Below are 16,628 nucleotides of genomic sequence, written 5' to 3'. Positions count from 1 at the left end.
CAGTTTGGACCATCTCTAGGTGGCAATCGGCAGATGACGATAACGGGTGATGAAAAGGTGGATTAGGGAGAACAGATGATGGATGTAGGGAAGGACACAGTCCGGTCTCGGTCCGGTTTTACCTAAAACCTAAACCTAGGCCTGAAGTTCGGTCCGGTCTCGGTCTCGATCTCGGTCTGGTCTCGGTCTGGTCCTGTCTTTGGTCAGTCAAGTTGAGTACTCAATGTGAAAGTACATGTTAAGTTGACTTGGCCATCTTGCCGCATTTAATGTCACCTCTGGAGAGGAAGCAGAGTTGGATAATGAGAGAGAGAGAAAGGGAGAGAGAAAGAGAAGAATATAATTTGAGAGTGAAAGAGTGTGAGAATGTGAGAGGGAGAGTGAGAGAGTGCGAAAGTGAGACTGAGATAGTGAAAGAGAGAGAGAATACCAGAGGGAGAGAGTAAGACAGTGAGAGAGTGCGAGGGCGAGAGTGAAAGAGAGTGCGAGATAAGGAAGGACACGGTCTGGTCTCGGTCTGATTTTACTGAAAACATAAACCTAGACCTGAAGTTTGGTCCGGTCTCGGTCTCGGTCCGGTCTGGTCTTCAGTCGGTCATGTTGACTAGTCAATGTTAAGTTGACTTGGTCTTCTCGCTGCATCTAAAGTCACCTCTGGTGATGATGCAGTGTTGAATAATGAGAGAGTGAGAGGGGGATGGTGAAAGAGTGTGAGAATGAGAGGGGGAGAGAGTGACACTGAGATAGTGTAATGACAGTGAGAATACCATAAGAAGATTGAGAGAGAGAGAGAGGAGGGAAGAGGGAGAGTGAGAGATAGATGAGAGGGAGAGAGAGAGAGAGAGAGGGAGAAGGTAAGAAGGAAAGTACAAGAGAGAAAGAGGAAGAGAGTGAGAGATTGAGAGGGAGGGAACGAGAGGGGGAGAGCCTGAGAGGGAAGTGAGGGGGAGAGAGGGAGAGGGAGCAGGCGAGAGGGAGGGAGTTCAATAGAGAGAGATTGCGAGAGGGAGAGATTGTGTGAGAGTGGGAGAGAGCAGGAGAGAGGGTGACAGAGAGAGGGAGAAAGAGGGGGTGACGGTGAGCGGGAGAGAGAATGAGAGGGCTTGAGAGAGAGGGAGAGAGGAGGAGAGGGAGAGCAAGCAAAAGTTTGAGAGAGAAGGGGAGAGAGGGAGAGGGCGAGAGAGAGAAGGCTTTGAGAGAGAGGAGGAGAGGGAGAGCAGGAGAGAGGGTGAGAGAGAGAGGGAGAGAGGAAGAGAGGGCGAGAGAGAGATGGCCTTGAGAGAGAGGGAGAGCGGGAGAGAGGGACTTGAGAGAGAGGGAGAGCAGGGTGAGAGAGAGAGAGAGGAGGGGGATAGCGGGAGGGAGGGTGAGAGAGAGGGAGAGAACGAGATAGAGAGAGGTGGAGAGGGAGATCGGGAGAGAGGGTGAGAGAGAGGTAGAGCGGGAGAGAGGGTGAGACAGAGAGGGGGAGAATGAGATAGAGAGAGAAGGATGTGAAGAATCGAACTTTCGTGCAGTCGTAAGAACGGAGATAGAAGAGATGGAGAAGAGACGAGACACGAAGTAGTTGAAGATCATGTTTTTAATCCATAAAATACAAATGTAACCATCGGTTCTTATTTATACTATAAAAAGAATAGTCGTTGTAGAGTTTGTTATGTTTTAATCATAGCCGTTATAACAGAGTGCAACGGCTATATTAAAACAGATTGTGACCGTTGGATCTTTCTCCTATCTACGTTTAATCCTAACGGCTATCTTTAATCCTAACTACGTTTAACCCTATCCATCTATATTTGAACTTACATTTAATCCTAGCTGCTAATTTCTCATAGCGAGTATAAAGTATGTGGCTTCTTTTTACTACTCTATTCTTTATGTTTAATCCTATTGGGCTATACCTGTCTATCTGGAGGCAGTGACTCATTGTCGACGGAATTGAGAACAGGAACGGAGTTGGAAACTCCGTTATTAGAGGAGAGGGAGATCGGGAGAGAAGGTGAGAGAGAGGGGAGAGAACAAGATAGAGAGAGGAATAGAGGGAAACAAAACGAGTGGAAGAGAATGGGAACAGGAGCAATGGAAAGAGGGATGGAGTGATGGAGAGCGAACGAGAGAGAAAGACCGGAAGAGAGAGGGAGAGAGAGAGGGAGAGGGAGGGAGAGAGAGAGAGGAAGAGCGGGTGAAAGAGGGAGGAAGAGAGGAAGGAGAGCGGGAAAGATGGCGAGAGAATGAGATAGGGAGACGGATAGAGGGAAAGAAAACGAGAGGAAGAGAGTGAGAACGGGACAGAGGGCGAAAGGGAGGGAGGGAAGGAGAGCGAACGAGAGGGAGAATGAGTCGGGAACAGACGGAGAGAAAACGAACGGGAGAGAGTGAGAGAGAATGAGCAGGAGAGACAACAAGAGAACGAGAGAGAGAGAGATAGAGGGAGAGAGAACGCGCAGGCAAAGAGAGAACGAGCGGGAGAGAGGACGAAAGAGAGAGAGAGGGAGAGAGAACGGGAGAGAGAAGTCAGAAAACAAATGGAGAGGGAGCAGGTGAGAGAGAGAGTAACTGTCTTCTGTCCGGTTCGATGTGCGAACCGGACCCAGACCGGAAGGTTCGGTCAGCCCTATAAAGGCTGGCCGATGGTCCGGTTTGGTCCGGTCTGATCGAATTTCGGTCAAACCGTGTCCTTCCCTAGATGGATGACTTACTGCGGGTTACAGATAGTTCCAGATCGTCCGGGACGTGGACGATGGACGGGTGGCGAAGATCATCTTGTCTGACGTCCGAAATCAGTGTAGGGATGCGGAGGGGACAATTTTTTCTTCCCAAGACAAAAAAATTGTCTCGTCCGTGTCCCAACTTTGCCAGTTTCTTCCCGTCTGGAGAAAAATCGTCCCGTCCCTCATCCCGGACAAAAAAAAACACGTTTTAAATTTTTAAAGGCATGTCTAAAAATAAATTTTATTTTTAATTAATGTGGGGATTAGATAATGAATTTTGAACATTTTTCTGGAAATGTATTGAATTTTTGGGGAATTTAATCAAAGAAGAATTGAATATTCAAAGAGCAAGAGGATACACTAATAAGCAAAATAAGAGTTTAAAGTAATTTTGAAAGTTGGAAGGACTCTTTTTCAAATTTCGTTGCGAATATGCCCTTACAACAGCTTTCGGTTGTGTGTCGCAGTTGTAATCTCCAATAAAAATAGTTCCAAGGTCTGATTGAATTAATATGGATTTTTTCTAAGTTTTTTAGGAATATTGGAAGAGGGGGAAAGCGGAGGGACATATGTACAATTACTTTGGGGCGGCGTCACTTTGTGAACTCAAAAAGAAAGCAGCGACTTTGATGCAAAATATCAGGGAATTGATATAGCGATGCCACATGTCAATATCTCAACCATCAGAAGCGAATTGGACAGATTTTCGTCCATCCCTAACTGTCCATCATCCGAGACCTCCAGACAGGACGGCTTTTTTGTCCAACGATATGAAAGTTGTCCTGTCTGTTCGTCCTGGGAAGAATTTCCATCCCGGTTTTCGTCCAACGTCGTGGCTGAGATGATTTTAAGAAAAAACCATCCCGTGCACGTCCCTGCACTATAGTTACGGATAACAGATAATGGACAGGGAATGATGGACGACGAACCGTGGATGATAGATAATGAATGATGGATGTAGGGATGACGATCGGCAGATAACAGATTGGGAAGGTTGTGTTGTGCAGTCCAAAGATTCGTACGCTTAGTGCTAATTTTTTGGTTGCAACAAAACCCTTGCACGATGTTCTGTGCACATTTGTGCAGAAATTATCACAGCACAGTGCAGAACTTTGCACAAATGATTGCAAGAAAGAGGGAGAAGAGAGATATAGATATTGAAATAGAGAGAATGGGTGAGACAGAGTGAGAGAGAAAGGGTGAGAGAGAGAACGAGCAAGAGAGAGGAAGAGAGATAAGGAGAGAAAGAGCAAGAGAGAGAGAGAGAGAAGAGCAATAGAGAGAGAGAGAGAAAAGAGGGGGAGATAGAGTAAGAGGGAGAGAGTGAGAGCGAGGGCAAGAGAGATGATAGCGGGTAACTGTTTAAATGTCAAATCCTCCAGCCCTATGTTGCCGAATTGTAGGGGTTGACTGGGCGCATACAATTCAATTACAGATCCTAGAAACTAGAAACGTGCCTAATTTTAAGGGGGGAAGTTGCTATGGATTGTGGCTATAAAAGGCCCTCCATTCCTCATGTTTTCTTATCCCTAGTTGCACTCTCCTTCATCCCTTTGATGTTGAGTTTCGCTAAAGATCATTTGAACTAGAAGCCTATTTCGCTCTCTCTCTCTCTCTCTCTCCCCCTTCCTCTCCAAGAGTTGGTGCTCTATTGACAGTGATGACACGGGGACGTGACGAGGCTCACGACTATGCCTCGGTGTTTCTCCTCATATGGCCCTGATGTTCATCCTCGACATCTACTACATCTGTTACATCCAATACGCTTCTGCGAGTGTTTGCGCCCAACAATAACAGAACGAACGATAGATGACAAAGAGGATGGATGATGGAAGGTGGATATGGCACGATGGATGCTAGACGATGGACAATGGCAAAAGTCACCGTCACTAAAGCAACAGTTAGCCTGGGATGGTTTCTGTTTCGTCCTATATCCCTTTTTTTGGGTCCTCTAAAGCCGTCCCTTACAGTCCGTAAACTGTCTGATGTGGGAACTTATTAATTCACTGTGACATCGGGAATGTAAAATGATAGATGTTATGAATCATCTTTATTTATCTCTGTCTTTATATTTGCTTTATCTGTAACTGTGCCTCTTTCTTTATTTCAATCCCTCTCTCTATCTCTATGTCTATGTCTACCTCTATCTCTATCTAAAGTTGCGATTTTTGCAGTTGGATCCTGAACGGTTTTTTTGTTTAGGACGAAATACTCGTAAAATACTCGGAAAATAGAAATTTGCAGTTTTTTCGTTCAGGAAGGATAAACCATTTCGTCTTCATGCGCGGACTAGGGTTCGCCCAACCAATATCCGTCCGTCGTCCGGTATCGGACAACCGATATCCGATATCCGGGAAAAAATAGGACAGTGCCAGATATCGGATATCAGACGATATCCTTCTCTGAGGGGTAGACGGATATTGGTACTGGATACCGTAGGTAGAGGGACGCGAGGGATACCGGATGGTATCCGGATAGCGGAACCGATATCTGGATATCAGTTATCGGTATCTGGATATCGGTTATCGGTTTCGGAATATCGGTTATCGGTATCCGGGTATCGAAACTGATATTTCGGATATCAGTACCGGTATCGAGTGACAAAAATTAAGCTATCTATCTCATTCGTTTGTTTATTTAAATCTAACGACTTATGTTTTGATATGTTATCAACCTCGATTAATATGTACAGTGTAATATTTTTATTTTCTTCCAAATGGGATAACAGGATTCGCAGTTGACATTAAAATTCGAATCCTGTTATCCCATATGGAAGATATTTTAAATCGTGCGCTGTATATATTAGACAAGGTATATATATTAAATGAATTAATATTGTTTTGATAGATTTTGTTCATATTATAATCGGCTTATATATTATATATATTTATGATATTAATACTTTGTCTAATAAATAGAGGCCAAAATTTCTTTAATCTTCCATATGGGATAAAGTATTCAGAGTTTGTTAATCTCAGAATCCTGCTGTTATCCCATATGGAAGGAAAAAAAAGTTCGACTTGTATATATTACAGCGCCAATAAACAAATTAAAAGCTCTAAATACCCTCTCTACCGCAGGTTGATTCGCCTAATAGCTTGTTAATAATAAATGAAATATATTTTTATCAAATATATCGGTGTTGGATATCGAAAACCGATATCCACACCCGATATCCGATATCGTCATCCTCTCTCCTGAGACGGAGACAGATCTCGACATCGAGACGGATGTCGGTATCGGATATCGGCACTGTAGCAACCGATATCCGATACCGATATCCGATATCTGGATATCGGAATGAACGGATACTGGAAAATTGCATTTCTGATATCCGATACAGCATCCCTCCCGCTACTGTCATCCAGTACCGGTATTGGGACGGGCGAACACTAGCGTAGGTTCGAGATACTGAACGGACGCTTTTTTTCGTCTCGAGACGAAAAAGCGTCCCGTCCCCGCACACATGGATCTTCAAGAAAAGGATGATTAGATAATCGGACGGCGGATAATGGAGGATCGGAATAGAGTGATCCAGGCGCGGTACGGGAACTCGCGGACCATTGCAGAGCACATTAAAGCGCTGAATGTAATCCGTTGGGTGGATCAGATCAAATTTTAGATCGTAAAATGGACAGTCAGGATGGCGTAGAGCTTAAACGAGGGAGCCGCTTATAATGTTCCGCGAGTCTGGTGGTTCTCTTTCTGTTACAAGAGGGCAAATTTTAGCCCGCTTTCCCCTTGTGCTAATCTCGTTTGAAATCGACGTTTCTTCCCTCTTTCTCGCTTTCCCTCACTTTCTCGCTTTCCTTGGCGGGATCTCTCACGATCTGTTCATCTATTGCCGGTTGCTTACTGGATTCTCCGTGGAGATCTGTGCTAGACGGTTGCTGTGGTGTGATTTGATCTTGTTCTTTGATTCTGATCTAGGTGTGTGCTTTTTCTTGGCGACACTTGCCGGGATGATCTGTTGCTTTTGCGCTCTTGCGTCTTTCTTAGTGATGAGATTGTTCTAGGTTTTATGTTTTGTAGATTATTTTTGCTTTGTTGGTTTACGGTTGCGAGGATTCTCGTGATTAGCGTTTAGTTACTTAAAGTCATCACAATTGTGTTCAATGCTTCCGTGTAATTGAATGTCTGACGTATGCGAAGTAGAAATTTCGGAACTGCTTTGAGAGATCTTGCTGATCGCATGCTCGATCCTTCGTTTCTTGCTTCTCTATCTTTGCGATTTAGCTCTTCCGGTATCGTGGATGAGGGAGGTATTAGAACCCCGGAATTAATTCCGGGCTTGTTTTTCGACACTTGCAGGGATGACGGAATGTTATTTCTCGTTCGCATCTTTCAGAATCCTGAAACGGCTGGACAATTGACATTTTAACGAAAAGTTTCTTCATTCTTTGATGAAGGTCATAAAAAATTTCTCAAAAAGAATTTGCGTTGAATGTGCCCTCTATTTGAAAATATTTTATTGCTCTAAAATTTGGAAATAAAAAACTCCTTTGAAATATCTTTCGTCGTCCGAGGTCATTAGATCCATCCTTTGCCCCTTCCTTCCCTTATTTTGCTATCTTGTTATTCCGCAGTTAAAGTTCCTTGATCTTCCAACAGGCGTTTTCCAACCGCGCTAAAAGCCATAGCTAATAGTGAGGGCACTGCTTTTCCTCTTTAAGCAGGATGTTGTTGTGCTTGAACACCTAATTATTACTGGATTTGAAGAAAAATTCCAAGAATGGTGTTTCATTTTTTATCTGATTTGAACAAATGTACCTTGAATTGGGTGAATTCCGCACTAACAGCGTGATTGAACTGGTATATCTGTAGCCTTTACAAATGCGGAACACCCATTGCTGGTGTTCCAGATGAACTGGCTCCATGCAATTCGCGGCAGCAGGAGGCTTCTTATCCTCTTCAGCGTCCGGATTCAGTGATGGCCTGGCTCTTCTGCTCCCGGGCCGCACCAAGGACCGACCCATTAAGGTCTCGCCATGGAAACGCTACCTCCTGGTTGGCGAGGGCATTGATCCAGAAGCCCACACTGGCCCAGATTCCAGGAAAACTAGGCTGCTTTCTAAATGCGCCTTCATCTGCTTCGGACGCGGCTTTTCCAAGGACGGCGGCCTGGCAAATGGCGGCGGCGGTGGCGACAGTAGTGGCAACGGTGGTATAGAGCATTTACAGCCTCGGAGCAGCCTAAAGAAGCAAGTGGAGGTAGACGATATCGGGCAAGTCAATGCTGCCAGACCCGTCGACCTTCGGAGAGTCCACTGGAGGGACGGTTGTGGGAACGATCTCGCAGAAGTCAGAGAATTTGATGCTGGGTAAAGTTTCTTTCATTCATTATTTGTATAGTGCAGGGACGCGGACGGGACGATTTTTTCGTCCCGGGGTGAAAAAATCGTCCCGTCCAAGGTTTTGGACGAAATTCGGGTCAAAAATTCGTCCCGGGGACCATCGGGCGGGACAGTTTTCGTCCCGTGGGACAAAAAACCGTCTGTCCAGAGGTCTCAGACAGTGGATGGACAAATCTGGATGGAAAACCGCCGGATTCACATGTGACTGATGAGATGTAGCCACATGACCCCGCATTGTCAATTTGCATTAAAGTCCCTGTATTATTACATAATTGTACATATGTCCCTTTGCATTCTCTCCTTATTTCCCTAAAAACCCTTAGAAAACTATATAGTAATATATTAAAAATATAAAACAGGTTTTTTTTCATTGGGGACGAGGGACGGGACGGTTTTTTTCCCCAGACGGGGCGAAAATTCGTCCCAGAAGAACTGGAGGGGACAGTTTTCATACTGTCGGATGAAAATTCGTCCCGTCCTTTGTCCCTGCACTGAATCAGGACGTAGGACGGGACGAAATTCGTCCCGTCCTGTCCATTGTCCACGTTCGGGACGATACTGAACTACCATTTATTTGTTCCCATTTATCAAGTTCTTTATGCGCCAATCTGTGCAGCGAAGAAGAGCCGTCGGATGAAGAACGGGAGAAGAAGGGCATCCGAGGATGCGCGTGCGTGATTCAGTAGATCGAGCGAACCCTGAACTTTAGTTTGACCGGAGGAGTCAACAGTCCATGGTCGGGGATACGTGGCAGCCAGATCGCCGTAGGGCTGGATGGGCGTTCCCGCGGCGAGGACATGCCACGTGTCGGCAGGGGAGAGCGCGAGACTCGGGCCGGCCGTGTCCACAGCTTGAAGATTTCGTCCGCTCTAAGCAGCCCGCGTTCCTCTCTCTCTCTCTCTCTCTCTCTCTCTCTCTCTTTCAGGCCGGAGGAAGCAGCTCAGCTCGTCTCCGTGGAAAAAGATGTCAACGGCGTGCCCGATCCCCTCGGTCAGGATCAGAATAATCCCGGCGGAGCAGCGGCGGCGCCGCCATCTCTCCACCGTCGTACGCAGCGCCAACGCCGAGGGGCCGTTGAGGAGACCGGCGGCGCCGCCTCTCGCGCCCAAACTGCAATCTCCCGCCGCCGCCGCGCCGCCGCCGCCGGCCGCCACCGCGCCGCCGCCGCCCGTCGTCTCCGGCGAGGGCGCCGTCACGCTGGAATACCAGAGAAAGCGCGCCAAGGAGATGCAGCAGTACTTCCGCCAGAAGAAGCTCGAAGAGGCCGACCAGGGCCCCTTCTTCGGCTTCCTTCCCAAGAACGAGATCTCCAATGGCAGGTCAGAACCCTAATCTCTCTCTATCTCTTTCTCTCTCTAGACTATCTCTGTGGATGGATGGTTCTGGAATCTCCTGCTTACGTGGCGCAGGTGGGCCATGTTTGGCTTCGCCGTTGGTCTGCTCACCGAGTACGCCACCGGCGCCGACTTCGTCCAGCAGATGAAGATCCTCCTCGCCAACTTCGGCATCGTTGACCTCGATTGACCTCCTCCGTCCCTGTTAATTTGCCTACCGTAATTATATTTTTTCTTCCCTTCTCCAATGTTTCTCAATTCCCAGCAGCGGATATAAAAAAAGGAGCAGATTATTCCCCGGCTTTTGCAAAAAAAAAAAGGAATTTATTTTTTTTAGTTTTCTTTCTGACCGGCGGGATCTGATTTCTTGGGGCGTTGCTTGGCGAGCAGAGCCTTGGTCCTCTCCAGAACGCCGAAGAAAATTGAGCCCCCGATGCCTATCCACAGCACCCTCGGCCCGATTCCCTGCAATTATTTTCATCAAGTAAATGAAAAAAAAATTAAAAAATGGGATTTATCGGACCTTCAGCAGCGCCGAGGGGCCTTCTTCCCGGACGACGGTCTGCACGCAGTCGAAGATCCCCTTGTACTGATTCTCCGAGCCCTGCATTGTCGTCGTTCAGAGCCGCCGATCTGGGATGTTTCTCAATCCAACGGCCGAGCATGACCTACCTGAATCATCAGCCTCGTCTTGATCACATCCAACGGAGTCGTGATGGCTCCGGTGAACGCCCCTGGCATTTATCGAGATTATATAAGATTTGGCCAGATTAAACGAATTTACTAAGCCCAGATATGTAGAAAATACCGGCGAAAGCCCCGATGACCGCGTTTTCTGGGTCAGTCAACTCTCTCTTCGCCTGTAAAGTGAAGGAATGAGTCAGGCTGTTGACCGGATAATTGTGTTAATAAAAGGTAAGTTCGTGGACTGACCGCTATCCTGTATCCAATCCTCAATTGCTCATAAATACAGAACTGGATGGCGTCAAATGGCAAGTCGCGAAGAAGAAAGGAGCTGTATCCCTATGCATTGAGAAGAAAACGGTTAAAGACTCAAAATTAATGCAATTAAATTTTGAAAAAAAATAATGGACCGGGTTAAGCTTGACAAATTCGTCATCGTCATCCTTGAACTGTCATCGTCGTTGTCATCCGTGTGACTAAAACTAAAAGATGAAATGGATGACAATTCACCATTTACATCGTCATCATCATTGTCCTCACTGATGCTGAGCAAGTATTGTCAGACAATCACCAAATTGTCGTCATCATCATCTTCATCCACGTTTGAGCTTGGATGAATAATTCTTCGTCAATGGATTGACGACGAGTATGAGGATGATGCAGATTTGTCATCGTCAACATCATCGTCGATGCCAAACCCTCGGTGTGTATTCACTTACCGCATAGAGACCTTTAAATCCTTCCCTGGAAACTATAAGGCGGACTGCTTCAGGCGCAGAAGTGAACTGCCCGGTCTGCATTCTCTGCTTCACGACCTGGTAAAACAAAAAAATTAAGATTATACGCACCAATTTAGTTATTCGAAAAATAGGAAAAAAATCGTGTACCTCGGTCGGGACCCGAACAAGAGAAGATGCAGCGCCTCCAATGGCACCTGCGGTCTGCATGAAGCTTCTAAGATCAGAAGAACATACACACAAGATGAAAGCTTTTGATGGTTCAAATTGACTTCATTAACTCACAAAATGAGCAAGAGCGCTGAGATTATCTGGGAGAGTCTTCAGTAATGCCTGTTTCATGGGTTCATACACGCCAATAAAAATGGCTGATGCACTGCATTCAAGGGCAAGCCGTTAGTCAGAAGTAGGGGTCAGATCATATTGGATCAGATCAGCATATTTGATCAATTGATGTGCTCAAACATGAAAGGATCAGATTGTTACAAATTAGAATAATCCGACCGATTAATTGGATTGACCAGGTGAAGATAAGATAAATGCAAAAGATTGATCAGTTAGGATTATAATCAGAGCCAATTAAATTAGAACAGTTCGACCTATCAGTTGGATTGACGACGTGCAGATAAGATCAATCGGACCAAAATTTGTGGAATCCTGGTCAGAAGATCCCTGAAAGAAAATGCTGGAGGTTCAAGAGATTTACGGTAGAACTCCAGCGAGATTGCCAGTCAATCCAGAATATAGTCCTTTCCACACAATTTTTCCCCCACCACGAGCAGCCTGAAATAGCCGTACATTTCTCATTAACATAACCATATAATATTCTTGGTCAAGAAATAAAAGAACTTCAAATACTCTTCACGAAGATCGATTTCAATACAACATTAACCTGCCTGCAAGCGAGTCTTTATGGTGTCAATGGGGTACAGGGCAGACTCGACGACAACGCCAGCAGTTCCTCCAGCAATGACACCCTCTTCCACAAAGGACAAGGGAAGCAACAATTAAAAAAAGTTAGAGAATATAGGTATACGGATAAAATAAGAGCCAAATCATTAATAAGTCAAATGATTAATACCGCATAATACACGCAATAAGTCAAATGATTTTCCTTCCTCCATTGTAACGGACGCAAATGACTTTGAGGACCGCAAGTGAGAAGCACAATGATTGCCATTCAAAGCATCTGTTGAAACATTGACATGTTCATGACATGATGAGAAGTCATGGAGTAAGCAGTTGGCCAGAATGCCTCGAAACAGGTGATTGGATCAAAGACTAGCTTATCATTTTCTAAAAGCAAAAAAAATCCATTAAAAAAAGCACTGAATAATTTCCGATCCTCAAAGAGCTAGAAATAATGCATCATGGGGAATCAGTTTTATCTCGCGAACACATACCAATTATAGGATGCAAAAATGGTTCATTTCCTTTAAATCACAGCTGACGAAAATCATCTTAAATTTACAGATGTCAAAAGAGGAGGATAAATGTAGTACCAGAAGAGCCTCTATTTTCAACAACCAGAGTTGGAGGACCCATCAGAATTGAATTAAAGCTTCCTGCGAAAATGATGATATCAGTACTGATTTATTGTCTTAAAGACCTGCCTAATCCCGGTAATAATTCGAGTTGCTCACTGTAAGATGAAGTGATAATATAATTTAATATTCTCAAGACTACAGGAAGCACTGTAGAAGATATTCTTTAGCGGCGAAGAAAAAATATAAAAATACAAAGCACAATACAAAACAATAATACAAGAACAAATCTTCCGTTGCCGCCAGGAAGGGTATAGCCTACTAAATTATAAAAATACTGCATTATGCTGCAGATTTCTAATTCATCCGCTACAATTTTTCAAAAAAATCTCAACTGAGATAACTTCAGTGTTGTCATCTGAAACAAACTTCCACCGCATTAACGCACATTTCAGCAAAACAACGCATCATGCCCTCGATCGTACATTCCATGTTCTAAATCCGTCAATTGAGCCAAAATTTTCATAACACCATACTGACGTACCAAAACAATTAATCCCAACCTCCGTCCGGGGATCTCCAAAACGAACATAAATCAGGAGAATTCACAAGCTGAAAATGAAACGAGCAACGTAAAACTGAAAAGGAAACCGAAATTTACTCGCTCGCACCTCTGATAACCTTCTCGGAGAAGCTCCGTCGCTCAGCTGTCGGAGCCGCGCCGAGAGTGGCCGGGAAATGAGAGACAGGTAAAGAGATATAGGGCAGGGAATCGAGTCTGTTATAAATTAAAAAACACGGCCAAAAAAAACAAAAAAATCACCTAATGGCAATAAAACAAATGCCACAACCATCAGGGGTATTATCGTCACAATCAATCGTTCAAACAGAAAGTCGTTGAGCTATGTCTACCCCCAGTCGTCGTCTTCCTCGGGCAGAGACTGAGCGCGGTTTCCAGGCGACAATGGCGAGATCGAAATTCGCAGAAGAAAATCGGTACTTATCGCTTACCTTCGCGGCCATGGCGATGATCTGCTCTTCCTCCTTTTCGGAAGGAAGCATCGGAGTGAACTGGGGGACGATGATGTCTCACCAGATGCTGCCCTCTGCGGTGGTGGCGATGCTCAAATCCAATGGAATTAAGAAGGTGAAGCTCTTCGACGCCGACGAGTGGACTGTGAGCTCCCTCGCCAGATCCGGCATCGAGATTATGGTCGCCATCCCCAACGATCAGCTCCGTCGCATGACCAAGTACGATAATGCTAGGGATTGGGTTAAGCAGAACGTCTCCCGCTACGCTTTCCCCGGTGGCGTCGACATCAGGTACGCAAAATCTTCTTATTCTTCTTGTTCGTCTGTTTGTCACTAGATTTTTTGTTTTTGGAGTTGAAATCACATCCTTCTTCCTGTCGCATCTTCTTATTGTTCTTCTGCCTTCACTGACTGTTCAAACTTCTTCTTGTTTATCTGCTTTTCACAAACGTTTTCTTGTGTTCTAGCTTCTTCTTTTTGTTCTTCTTCCTTTCCCTAAATTGTATGTGATAATTCTAGCTCCTTATTCGGTAGTTTTCTTCTAGTTCTTCTGCCTTTCACTAACTCGTTCTAGGTTCTTCCGGCTTCGTGTTCTAGCTTCTTCTTCCTTCTTCTAATTGTTCTGCTTATTACCGAATGATTCAAGCTTCTTCTTATGCTTGTTCTATTTATCACAGAATTGTTAAAGCTTCTTCGTCTTGTTCAGCTCATCGCTGAGTTGTTCAAGCTTCTTCTTATGCGTCTTCTGCTTATCACAGAACTGTTCAAGCTTCTTCTTCTTCTTATCACCGACTTGTTCAAGCTTCTTCTTCTGCTCATCACTGACATGTTCAAACGTCTTCTTCTGTTTATCACTGAATTGTTCAAACTTCTTCTTCTTCTGCTGCTGCATACCACTGAATTGTTCAAACTTCTTCTTCTGCTGCTGCTTCTTACCACTGACTTGCTCAAACTTCTTCTTCTTCTACGTACCAATAACATTTTTCGAGCTTCTTCAATTCATTCTTCTGGCATTCTCCACCTCGATACGGCTTCTTCCTCTTGTTTTTCTACCGTTCTCTAACTTGTTTGAGCTTCTTCTTGTTCCACATTCTCCCGCCTTACACTAACCTGTTCAATCTTCCTCCACGTTCACGAATCACGATCCAGCCTCTTCTTCTTCATGTTCTTCAGTGTTGTTCTTCACGCAGGTACGTGGCCGTGGGGAACGAGCCGTTTCTGAAGAGCTACAACGGCTCCTTCATGAAGACGACGATTCCGGCGCTGAAGAATATCCAGAGAGCTCTAGACGAGGCGGGGCTGGGGAAGAAGATCAAGGCCACCATCCCCCTCAACGCCGACGTTTACGACTCGCCCTCCGACAACCCCGTCCCGTCCGCCGGCGACTTCCGCAAGGACATCCGTCCGATCATGCTCCGCATCGTCAACTTCCTCCGATCCAACGGCTCTCCCTTCGTCGTCAACATCTACCCCTTCCTCAGCCTCTACCAGAACCCGCACTTCCCCTTGGACTTCGCCTTCTTCGACGGCTCCCGCAGATCGTTTCTCGACCGTCGGATCAACTACACCAACGTCTTCGACGCCAACTTCGACACCCTAGTCTGGTCTCTCCGCAAGGCCGGCGCCCCCGACATGAAGATCATCGTCGGGGAGGTCGGCTGGCCGACCGACGGCGACAAGAACGCCAATCCCGCCTACGCCAAGCGCTTCTACGACGGACTCCTCAGAAACCTCGCCAGCGGCAAAGGCACGCCTCTACGGCCAGGAAAGCTCCACGTCTACCTGTTCGGCCTGATCGACGAGGATCTGAAGAGCATTCTCCCCGGCGGATTCGAGCGCCATTGGGGGATCTTCCGCTACGACGGCCGCCCCAAGTTCGCCATGGATCTGAGCTTAAGAGGAAGAGATCGGATGCCGGAGCCGGCCAAGGCCGTCGAATACTTGCCCCCGCGGTGGTGCGTCTTCAACGAGGCCGCCAAGAACACCGATCGGCTGGCCGCGAGCGTGAACTACGCCTGCGCGAACGGCGATTGCACCTCGCTCGGCTTCGGATCTTCCTGCAACGGCCTCGGATCTCGCGGTAATGTCTCTTACGCCTTCAATATGTACTTCCAGATGCAGGATCAGGACGTCCGAGCTTGCGATTTCCACGGCCTCGCCAAGATCTCCGCCAAGAACTTGTCCACGGCGCGCTGCCTCTTCCCCGTGCAGATCTTGAGCCGCGGCCGGAGAACGCACTCGCCGCCGCTGCCGCTTCTTCTTCTTCTTCTCGTTCTTCTCTGGTTCGTCTTCTAGCTGGTTTCTTCCCCCTTTTCGGCGGGAAAACTGGGCCGTTCAAATTCAGTTATTATAAAGGCGGAGATGACGAAACTATGTCGTCATCCTCTGAAGGCAAGTCGGCAGGTTTATACTGACGTCAACGGAAATTGTCATTGACAGTTTACTTGACGTCCATGAGGTCAACGTCACAGATTATTCCTTAAAACAATGTTAAAATGTTAATCACATCAGCGCTCAGAGACTCGGTCTGCCGGCTCTTCGTGATTGGCTTATCATGTGGAGTGATGCAGGGGGGAGCGCATGTGCGGTCTTGCCTAGGTGCTGTCGACATCACAGAGACGTCACCTACCCTATCCATAAACATGGTCGTTCTGTTCTGTTCTTTTGAAACGAACAAAAAATTCCCACAGAAGAACCGCACAGGGGGTCTGTTCGTTGTTCTGTTCTTTTTTGTGCGAAAATAAGAACAGATGTTCGAACAATTCGCACAATCCGAACAAAATTCGTACAATTCGCACAAATTCGCACATTCGCACAATTCGAACAAAATTTGCACAATGGGTAAAAATTCGCACAATTCTAACAAAATTCGCACAGTGTTCAGCGAACCGCACACGGGGCTGTGCGATGTTCTGTGCGAATTTGATTTTTTTCTGTTCGAAAATCTGAACAGAACGCACAATTCGCACCAATTCGCACAAAGCAAACAGAACGACCATGTCTACCTATCCACGTGATAAGCCAATCACAGAGACGACACCATCTTTATTATAGTTCCGGATCATCCCGGACGTGGATGATGGACGGGACGGACTAATTTTGTTCCGTCTGACATACGGATTCAGTGCAGGGACAGATGGGATGAATTTTCGTCTGACGGTCAGAAAATCGTCTCGTCCAGTCCTCCTGGACGAATTTTCGTCCCGTCCGTCATTCTAGAACGAAAAAACCCGATTTTATATTTTAAATATATTAATATAGAATTACGGAGGAGAGAGAATGCGAAGGGCCA

The 16,628-nt window shown here is 46.0% G+C and overlaps 4 protein-coding genes across 5 annotated transcripts; 3 read left to right on the top strand and 1 right to left on the bottom strand.

Moving 5' to 3' along the window:
* The first annotated feature begins 6,444 nt into the window (after positions 1-6,444).
* Positions 6,445-8,821, top strand: LOC144703829 (uncharacterized). Its single transcript, XM_078576103.1, has 3 exons — positions 6,445-6,641; positions 7,536-8,032; positions 8,682-8,821. The coding sequence occupies exons 2-3, from the start codon at positions 7,587-7,589 to the stop codon at positions 8,749-8,751; spliced, it is 516 nt and encodes a 171-aa protein (XP_078432229.1). The 5' UTR covers positions 6,445-6,641; positions 7,536-7,586; the 3' UTR covers positions 8,752-8,821.
* A 205-nt stretch (positions 8,822-9,026) lies between these two features.
* LOC144703831 (light-harvesting complex-like protein OHP2, chloroplastic) lies at positions 9,027-9,697 on the top strand. Its single transcript, XM_078576105.1, has 2 exons — positions 9,027-9,384; positions 9,475-9,697. The coding sequence occupies exons 1-2, from the start codon at positions 9,029-9,031 to the stop codon at positions 9,587-9,589; spliced, it is 471 nt and encodes a 156-aa protein (XP_078432231.1). The 5' UTR covers positions 9,027-9,028; the 3' UTR covers positions 9,590-9,697.
* On the bottom strand, positions 9,609-13,072 carry LOC144703828 (S-adenosylmethionine carrier 1, chloroplastic/mitochondrial-like). Of its 2 annotated transcripts, none has more exons than XM_078576101.1 (13): positions 12,976-13,072; positions 12,323-12,385; positions 11,902-12,009; positions 11,717-11,799; positions 11,527-11,603; positions 11,106-11,196; positions 10,971-11,024; positions 10,803-10,898; positions 10,333-10,422; positions 10,208-10,259; positions 10,072-10,133; positions 9,923-10,003; positions 9,609-9,864 (listed from the first exon to the last, which is right to left on the bottom strand). In XM_078576101.1, the coding sequence occupies exons 2-13, from the start codon at positions 12,363-12,365 to the stop codon at positions 9,733-9,735; spliced, it is 969 nt and encodes a 322-aa protein (XP_078432227.1). In that variant the 5' UTR covers positions 12,366-12,385; positions 12,976-13,072; the 3' UTR covers positions 9,609-9,732. The 2 variants fall into 2 exon arrangements, with proteins under 2 accessions (XP_078432227.1, XP_078432228.1); XM_078576102.1 differs by having other exon boundaries at positions 12,966-13,043.
* Positions 13,073-13,086: 14 nt separating this feature from the next.
* LOC144703826 (glucan endo-1,3-beta-glucosidase 8-like) lies at positions 13,087-15,745 on the top strand. Its single transcript, XM_078576099.1, has 2 exons — positions 13,087-13,627; positions 14,527-15,745. Exons 1-2 carry the CDS (start codon positions 13,209-13,211, stop codon positions 15,629-15,631), a joined length of 1,524 nt encoding a protein of 507 aa, XP_078432225.1. The 5' UTR covers positions 13,087-13,208; the 3' UTR covers positions 15,632-15,745.
* The last annotated feature ends 883 nt before the right edge of the window (positions 15,746-16,628 follow it).

Source organism: Wolffia australiana, chromosome 5 (genome assembly GCF_029677425.1).
Source record: "Wolffia australiana isolate 7733 chromosome 5, ASM2967742v1".
Taxonomy (NCBI): domain Eukaryota; kingdom Viridiplantae; phylum Streptophyta; class Magnoliopsida; order Alismatales; family Araceae; genus Wolffia; species Wolffia australiana.
The sequence above is the reverse complement of the archived record's forward strand: the minus strand, read 5'-3'. Positions and strand labels throughout refer to the sequence as shown.